Source organism: Brassica napus, chromosome A2, assembly GCF_020379485.1.
Source record: "Brassica napus cultivar Da-Ae chromosome A2, Da-Ae, whole genome shotgun sequence".
In the NCBI taxonomy this organism is placed as follows: domain Eukaryota; kingdom Viridiplantae; phylum Streptophyta; class Magnoliopsida; order Brassicales; family Brassicaceae; genus Brassica; species Brassica napus.
The window spans coordinates 16,166,363-16,175,359 of NC_063435.1; the positions used below are offsets into that span (position 1 = coordinate 16,166,363).

The window sequence follows — 8,997 nt, forward strand, 5'->3', positions numbered from 1 at the left end:
ACTTATTTGAGATTCACATAGTCTCGTCGGAAAGTTCAGTCGGTGTTAGTACCGATTTCGCTGGTCTAATGGGCTGCTCAGCCACATCCAGCTCCTCAACAAGTAGTTTTGCCGTCCAAACCTATCTGTTAGGTCTCTTCAACGTCGATTCAGACTATTTCTTGCTCGCTGCTGTGAGCATTGTTTCAAGGGTACAAGTGAAGTCTTTTCAGAGGTTTCTTTACTTTGAGCAAGTCTCCCTTTGTAACATATCTATCCTTTGTGTTATTGTTCTACATTTGTTGTTAGTCACACTGTCGAGTATACCTCCAGTTGTTATCTTCTTGTTGTTGAACACTGTTCCAGTTGTAGTTCGTCTAAGCCGTAGGGCTTTTTAATTTTAATATAACCAGTTTGTGACAAAAAAAAAAAAGATCAGTTATAGAATACAAATGTCAACAATCTAGAAACACCTTGACATAGAATCAAGATTCATGAATCCAATAGATACTACTATTATATCTCTGACAGCTTATCTGATTCCCATGACTTGAAGATTAAAACAAGTAAGATACACTTTTCATTATTACAAGTAAAAAAAGGTCGACTCTTTCTTCTTCCCCGGAAAATGTCTCACCTTGACGATCTTCCTCCCACTCCCGGAAAGTACAAAGTTGTGCCGTACGGGGTTCTCCACAACCACCGCTACCTCCGCCTCTCGAAACTCACGCTCTGGGCTTCTCTCTTCCTCGCCCTCTTCCTCTTCTACCTCGTCTTATCTGCTCCGCCGTCTCCTTCTCGCCGGAGCCTCAACGATTCATCCGTTAAGTACGGCGGCTCTCACTGGGAGAAACAAGTCCGTAAATCCGCTCGTCCGAGGTCTCGCGGCGGCTTAACGGTTCTAGTCACCGGAGCCGCCGGATTCGTGGGTACCCACGTCTCGATCGCGCTACGGAGACGCGGCGACGGGGTCCTGGGTCTCGACAACTTCAACCGATACTACGACCCGAAGCTGAAACGAGCGAGGCAAGGGCTTCTTGAGAGATCAGGAGTCTTCGTCGTCGAAGGAGACGTAAACGACGCCGTTTTGCTGAGGAAGCTCTTCGACGTCGTCCTCTTCACACACGTCATGCATCTCGCCGCTCAAGCCGGTGTGCGTTACGCGATGCAGAACCCGGGCTCGTATGTGAACAGCAACATCGCTGGCTTCGTGAATCTCTTGGAAGTCTCGAAAGCTGCGAGTCCTCAGCCTGCGCTTGTCTGGGCGTCGTCTAGTTCTGTTTACGGTCTGAACACTAAAGTACCCTTCTCCGAGAAAGACCGTACGGATCAGCCGGCGAGTTTATACGCAGCCACGAAGAAAGCTGGTGAAGGAATAGCACATACTTATAACCATATCTACGGTTTATCCTTAACCGGTTTGAGATTCTTCACGGTTTATGGACCTTGGGGTAGACCAGACATGGCCTACTTCTTCTTCACTAAAGATATACTCAAAGGGAAGACCATTACAGTGTTTGAGTCTCCTGATAAAGGTAGTGTTGCTAGGGACTTCACCTACATTGATGATATTGTGAGAGGCTGTTTAGGTGCGTTGGATACTGCTGAGAAGAGTACTGGTAGTGGTGGGAAGAAGAAAGGTCCTGCCATGTTTAGGATTTACAATTTGGGGAATACTTCTCCTGTTCCTGTTACTAAGCTTGTGACGATATTGGAGAAGCTTTTGAAGATGAAAGCTAAGAGGAAGATCATGCCTTTACCGAGGAATGGGGATGTTGAGTTCACTCATGCTAATATCACGTTGGCGCAAACAGAGATTGGTTATAAACCTGAGGTTGATCTTGAGGCGGGTTTGAAGAAGTTTGTGAAATGGTACATGGGTTTTTACACAGGCTCGAAGAAGAAGAGTTCTTGGTGAGAGATCTCTTACTCTCTCTGCTCTAGCTGGCTGGCTCCACTGTTAATGGACAAACACTTTGTTTTTTCTCAACATAAAGCTATCTACTACATATCTGCATTGTTTCTGTGTTGCTAGATTATGCTTCATTTATTTGTTAGTAGATTTTGAGCAATGTACAGCTTCAGGACTTAGATGTTTTTTCAATGGTGGAAACTCGTCTTCTGGATATTGTTGGAAGAATACGGTAGCTTGGACTTTGATGCATATACACTCTCTAGTTATTCAATCTACTTTGTTACCTTGTTTCTTGTGAATCCAGACCTATCTTTATAATGTTACACAGCCCTTAACCATATGTTGTTTGGAATAAGAAATAAAATTACTGCAGACACACTTTGAAGAATGCTTCATTAATCATTACTAAAGGAAATAATATTTCCATCTTTCCTTCAATTTTGCCACTGCCTTTGTTTATCTTCTCTCCTTCTCTTTCACAGCCAATAGATTCACAGATTGTTCTCTAGCCTGAAGTCTCCGTGTTCATTGCCTTGAAAGATGTTCATTGCTTCTAGCGATCTGTCTTTCAGTCTGAACAATGGTATGTTATTTTATTGGCAAGGTCTTGAAGATACAAGATGTGAAAGTATTAGAAAGCACAATGGCTTTAATGTCAAACCCAACCAAAAGTTTTCTCACAAAACTTTCCAAAAGGTGTAATAACTTGAAACATACAAAGTAGCCCTGGGCATTCGGGTCCCAATCGGGTTTCGGTTTTGTCCAACCGGGTCTTGGTTTTTCAAGTTTATCAAAATCAGCCTCATTCGGATTATATGAAAATTCTGTTTGAGACCGGTTCGGGTTCTATCGGCTTTGGGCCGGAGTTAGTAAATCTTCAAATATTTAACGGGAATCTAACATAATTTCCGAGATAAAGTTATTCAATGCCTTTCAGCGTTCACGCCTGACAGTAGCCGTCATTATCTCTCTTTTTTTAACACTGAGTACATTATTATATAATCTCTATTACAAATGATGATAAACTACATGTAATATATGTGATAATGATGAGCAACTTTACGGATAATTTCACGATGAAACTCTAACCGTGACTCTTGGATCGACGGACAGTTCTGGATGTACGACATCATATATGGACAGGCTATCTCCGCAGCACAAGGTCAAAAACGAACGGCTCTTCATACATAACTCTAAAACCTCCAACAAGTTTGCATCCTATAGAATCTGCAAGAAATTTCATCCTTTGGGAATCAAACCCCATATCAGGTTTCGCCGTCATTATCTAATTACAATGATCATCATGATAACTCATCAGTGTCACATGGTTGATTCAGTTTTGGTTATTCCTAGGGTATTTCCTGATAACTGTCACAAATATATTAAATGTTTGTTTGATTAATTGTTGTGTTGTGTGTGTGTTGTAGAGTAAATAATGGTTGGTCCATTTGCGGAGAGAAATGGATCGGTTGGAGGTGAGTTTTACATTCCTATCAATGTCCGACCCAGTTTCAGGATAAACCTATTTAATTTGTTGACCTTCAAACCGAGAAAGCCCGGTTCGCTGAAGGACAAAGCAAGATAGCGAAAGCGACACGACAAGCTCTTGCCCATATATACTCAAGATAGACATGTTGACTGGTCAAAGAGTATGGAAGATGGAGTGATTCACGTTCAAATTCCTTGGGACGAAACGAACTAAACCCACATCTTAGAAAATATATGACCTCACCTGACAAAGACTGAATATATAACCTCATTAACAAAGACGGCGAGGTTTCTTTTGTATTATCCGATCTAGCCTTCGACAATAAAAGAAGACCCTCGCTAACAGAGCATAAAACAAAATTTTCCTCCTAAGAATTCTTAAGATAGATTACAAAGAGAAAACTTAGTGACCTAGATCTTTATTTGTATAGCGAGCTTTATTCGAAAATCGAACTCACCTCGCAATTATAACCTCTTTTGATGTCGATTTACTTATAGTATAGAATTCTGCTAAAACTAGGTGATGGGTCAAGTTCACATCTTTCTTTCACTTTATAAACTGTATTTGTATTTAAAAAAAAAATCAGTAACATGTTTGCTTATTTATATTTGTGGATTAATCTATCTTTTCAGGAACTCACAAATGTCATTTGCCAAAACAAAACTACCGTTGTATAGTTAAAACAACCTAATGGATTTGCCTTTTTGAAGCCCTCTCGAAGTTTGGGATTCTTACAAGGATAGTTTTCTTTTTTTGTTCACACAATCCCTAACAACCTTATAATGGATTTGCCTTTTTGAAGCCCTCTCGAAGTTTGGTACAATATCAAAGCAAAAACGAGTATCGCCCACCGTGGGGCTCGAACCCACGACCACAAGGTTAAGAGCCTTGCGCTCTACCAACTGAGCTAGACGGGCTTGATGAAAGTTATAGATATGTAACTTATATATTATTACTATTACTATTTAGCAAAGTAGTGATAAGTATTAAGTACGAACAAAGGTTAATCAAATACATTTGAATAAGAAGAACAAACACGGCTTTGATGACATATTCTTCCTTCTCCAACCCGAAGCAAAATAAACTAAATAAAATGCGAGAAAAGAGCAAAACCCAGTCCCGACACACTTATATATCATGACCCACATTTGTCGGAAGCAGCAGGTTTCATGTGAGCTTAAGAAAAAAAAAAGTAGTTAGTAACAAGTTTGAAGACGTAAGAGATAAGACACACACGCCTGAAAAATATTAACCGCTACTACTACTCCCCTTATCTTTTTTTTTTTTACGTGAAGCAGACTAGATTTACCTATATCTTCTCCAGGCGTAACTTCTTCATCAGAACCATATTTCCTTTTACTAGTCGGACTTGATTCCTCCGTTATGCCTGTTGCTCTTCTTGGACGACTCTTTGATCTACAAACAAAGCATATTTTGATAAAACAATACGGTCTATAGCTTCTTCTTCTAGAGGTCAGGAAAAGACCAACTGGGCTTACCTGCTCAAGAAGCTTCTTTTGGAATCGGTAACCCTAATGAGGAAGAATAAGATGTTACCACATGGTTAATGTTTTAAAGCTAGAATTGGTGTATCAATTTGGTTAATTTTGTATTCGTTGAAAAACTTACCTTGTCAGTTCCATAAATGTAATCACAATAGGTAAAAACTGAAGCGAAGTTGCTCTGGCTTTGTCCTCCAACGTAGTGATGGTAGTCATGGTACTCAGCACCACCATAGAAAGGGATGTATTTTGTTGGACTCCATGGAAAATCATATCTGCAATGACAACAAACAAACCCCAAAACTTAACATTTTTACCCAACAAATACAAACAAACGACATTTTTAAGGTCAATCGAGATACATTGCAAACTTTTCAAGCAAGCAAGAAAACACTTCAGCAAATCCTAGAGACTAAGTGAGCCGAGTTTCCTCTTACCGCACTTGTCTCTTGCTTTAGATGTTTTGGGTTACTTACAAAATTAATTATAGAAAAATAGAGCCTATCTAATGGTTCACCAAAAGTATCTATTCTACTAACCAATTCCCAAACAATTCACAATAACTTAAGAAAGCCTAAAAAGTTAGAATAAAAAACCTAATACCTAACTTAGCCCCAGTTGTAAAAAGGTGATCCACTATTGTATCTACCACAGCGTGGCCTCTTTTATATATAATATATATATACATAAACTAACTAAGGAAAGATGTAAGAAACAATTGATATGATGCAGTCACTTATTAATATAACGAAGAAAAAGTGTATAAACTGCAAAGTAACAACAAAAAAAAAACAAAGCAAAGAAAAGAGATTTGTTATTTGATTTCTTTAATACCACGCCCTTACCCACTGTGAGTCTCTATAGCCTCAATTTGCCTTAAGGCTATCCACAACCAAAAGGTTATCATGTGACCAGGAGCAATCGCTGGTCCCATAAACGTTGGGATTCCAAGAAGCAACACTTCAGCCCAATGTGCATAAGGTGCAGCGTATCCAATAGGAGCTGTGTATTCGTGATGAACACGATGAATGTTCTCGTATCCCCACTTACTGTGGAAAAATCTATGTACCCAATAGTTTGTGTAGTCTTCTATCAAGAAGTAGACGAACAACTGTGGCAGCATCTCTGAAAGTGTTGGTAATGGTAATCCAGATCGTATCCCAATCATCTGTATTTCAAGAACAAGAACGTAAATGATGTGATGAAACATTCAGGATTCTGTCAATATCAGATTCAAGATTCAAGATAACCTGAATGGAAGGATAAGAAACGAGTTGTAATGGACCAACGACGAGGATGAACATCTTCATGACGTCTTTGTAACAACCGAACATGTCGGACAAGGAGTAGTTTACTTTGGGTTGGATCTTGTACCGGTCGAACCACCCAGAAACGGATCGAGCCAGTTCGACGAAAACCAGAGGGATAGGAGCCAGAGAAAAGACGAGGAATAGGAAGAGAATGTTGTGGCAGTAGAGATAGTAGTCGGACTTTGTGGCGGAGTAATCGAACCAAACTGTCTCCAACCACGTGAGGTTGCGCGAAGGAAGCTTCCTCAACCGTTACGTACGGAATCATGATGGTAAAGTTTCTCGGTTTCTCCGGCGAGTTTGCGACGGAGTTTTGCTGACGTGGAGATTTTATGATCTGGGGGAAGGGAGGTTGAGAGATGAGAAGAAGAGAGTGTTTGTTTGTTATATAGTTGGCGAATATTTTGGATTGAAGACGTGATCAGTTCTTTTATAATAACTAAATTGCCACAAATATTTTTAAATTGGATTTCCTTTTGTGTCAAATGTTATTTTTCCATTGGAGATTTAATAATTTGATATACCTATATATACTTTCTTATGGTAAAATTGAAAATAATTAAATTTATTTATTGGTGTACATTTTTAAAAATGGGCTAAATAATAACCAATAAGTAACTAAAATTTAATCTTTTTTTTTGTTCATGCTTTAGAACTAAGCCAATGACTTTTTTTTTTCCAGATATCTTAACTTCTTCAAAAAAATCTTTACAAAATTCAGAATAATTCCATCTTTGTAAATTTATATAAAGTTTACCTTTTGCCAAAAGTTTGTTTTTAATTAGGAAACAATATAAAGATGACACAAATAGTCAGACTAAGTGATGATTTCTTTTTTTTTTTTCTGTCATGGAAAACAATATATTGTAAAAAAATTTAGAATTATAAAGCAACATCTATATGACATCGATTTGAGATAGCATTTAGAACATTAAAGCATATAAATTTACCAAAATGTCATATGAATCAGGAGATGATAAAAGAGTCTTTTAGTACCACAGAACAATAGAAGAGCTAGAGAAAATCAAGAGAAATCGAGATTAAAAGATGTTTTATTGATGAATTGAGCAGAAACTATAACGTTTGGTGTATAAACCTTAGTTCTAGCCGTCTAGTTCTAATCTCTTAGTCTCTGAATGTCGATTCCTTGTTCTAGGGTATAGGCTCCCTTTATATAGTCTTGTATAGGTCAGCCAAAGTAGGTTAAACTCTTCTATATTCGAAAATATGGAAAAATCCATCTTAGTAGAAAACTTTTATTTTACCTGGAGACAGGGATAGAAGCAGGAGTTGGAACCTGGATCTTTCTCGGCAGGGACCTGGACCCTGCTCAACAGGGACCTAGAGGCCGATGTCCTGTCCAGGACTTGGGAAATTATTATACTAGAGTATTTCCCCCCAACAATAGGATATAGATTTAAGAAGGATTTGAAGGGGCTTAATCTGTAACTGGTAGCTCTTCGAATTGATAAGGAAGAAGATGAAATAACGCTCTTAGAATTCAAGCTACGCAATGATGTGGAATGGCAGAGAAGTTTCACGCGTAAAGCTCAATTACGGCTGAATCATTTGGCCTATTGGGCCAGTTTCCAGAGCCCATAATCTAATAGATAAAGCTTAATACACATTGAGTCGGGAGTTAATGAAGCGTTGTGTTTTGTATATAAGAGACACGTGTCGACACAAGAGACTTCGACTTTCTGAGGTGGAGGCTTTGGGAGTGAGCAAAAACATTTTTATAATAATAGATTATTAGTTTAGTCTTTTCAATCATAAACTTAAATTATTTATGAAAATAGTTGACATTTGAAGAAAATTTTAAAATAATATCAAATTTGCGTATAATCAGAACATCCCCCAATATTTTTCCGTTGAAATTAGAACTACAACATTAACAAATTGGTGTATTGTGAGAGTCCCTTAACTATATTTGGGAAGTGTAATCTATAACTGCGATTTTATGGACGAAACCCAAAGTTTCCTAGACTTTTATAAGAGAACAATAAAAAAGCATTAACATTTTTAATTTTAAGTAGCTAACTAGATTTTGACCCGCGCTTCGAAAGCGCGGGTATTTTTTTATTGATCCTTTTGATAAAATTTTCTTGAATTTAATTCTTATCAAATAAATATTTTTTAAGTTGTTTTATCATAATGTTTGAGTTTAAAGCACAATTTTTATATCTAATCCCGACTCATGGTCACAACTCGACGACCCAGAATATAATCCAGTTCGTATTTATAAAAAATATGATAAATCTAATAACAATCCAAAAATTTACTATTAACCTGTAGTACGATAACGATTGATCTCATATAAACTCAAAAAAACATGATAAAACTTTTTGATTAAATTTTTCATATATTTAGAAAACTAAAATTGAATAAAATTTTATTATATCATTCGAAAAAATGTTAACAGAAAAAAAAATTATTGATATAACAATATTAGTTTATTTTTGTTATAAATAACTTAGTATAAGTTTATGTTTTCATTTTTAGGTTTAAAAGTTTATTTTATAATATTTTTTCTTTAATTATTTATTATGTTAATTTTTAGGTAAAATTTTAATTTGGTTTTACGGAATATTCAAAAAAAATGTTAATTTTTAGGTAAATTTTTTAGGTTTAAAAGATAATTTTATAATATTTTTTCTTTAATAATTTATTATGTTTATTTTTAGGTAAAATTTTTATTTGGTTTTACGGAATATTCAAAAAAAAATTTATGATGAATAAAAATTAAAATAAATGATATTCAAATATGTATATGATATATGGTTTATAGTATAGTATTTTAGT

General features: G+C 36.6%; 1 protein-coding gene, 1 non-coding gene and 1 pseudogene across 2 annotated transcripts; 1 reads left to right on the top strand and 2 right to left on the bottom strand.

Annotated features, from left to right (window-relative positions):
• Positions 1-421: 421 nt before the first annotated feature.
• On the top strand, positions 422-2,185 carry LOC106390557 (UDP-glucuronate 4-epimerase 5). The gene has a single exon (XM_013831050.3). It carries the CDS (start codon positions 608-610, stop codon positions 1,895-1,897), a length of 1,290 nt encoding a protein of 429 aa, XP_013686504.2. The 5' UTR covers positions 422-607; the 3' UTR covers positions 1,898-2,185.
• Positions 2,186-4,227: 2,042 nt separating this feature from the next.
• Positions 4,228-4,300, bottom strand: TRNAK-CUU. The gene has a single exon. It is a non-coding gene; the product is annotated as a tRNA-Lys (tRNA).
• A 29-nt stretch (positions 4,301-4,329) lies between these two features.
• Positions 4,330-6,586, bottom strand: LOC106390559 (annotated as a pseudogene).
• Positions 6,587-8,997: the final 2,411 nt, after the last annotated feature.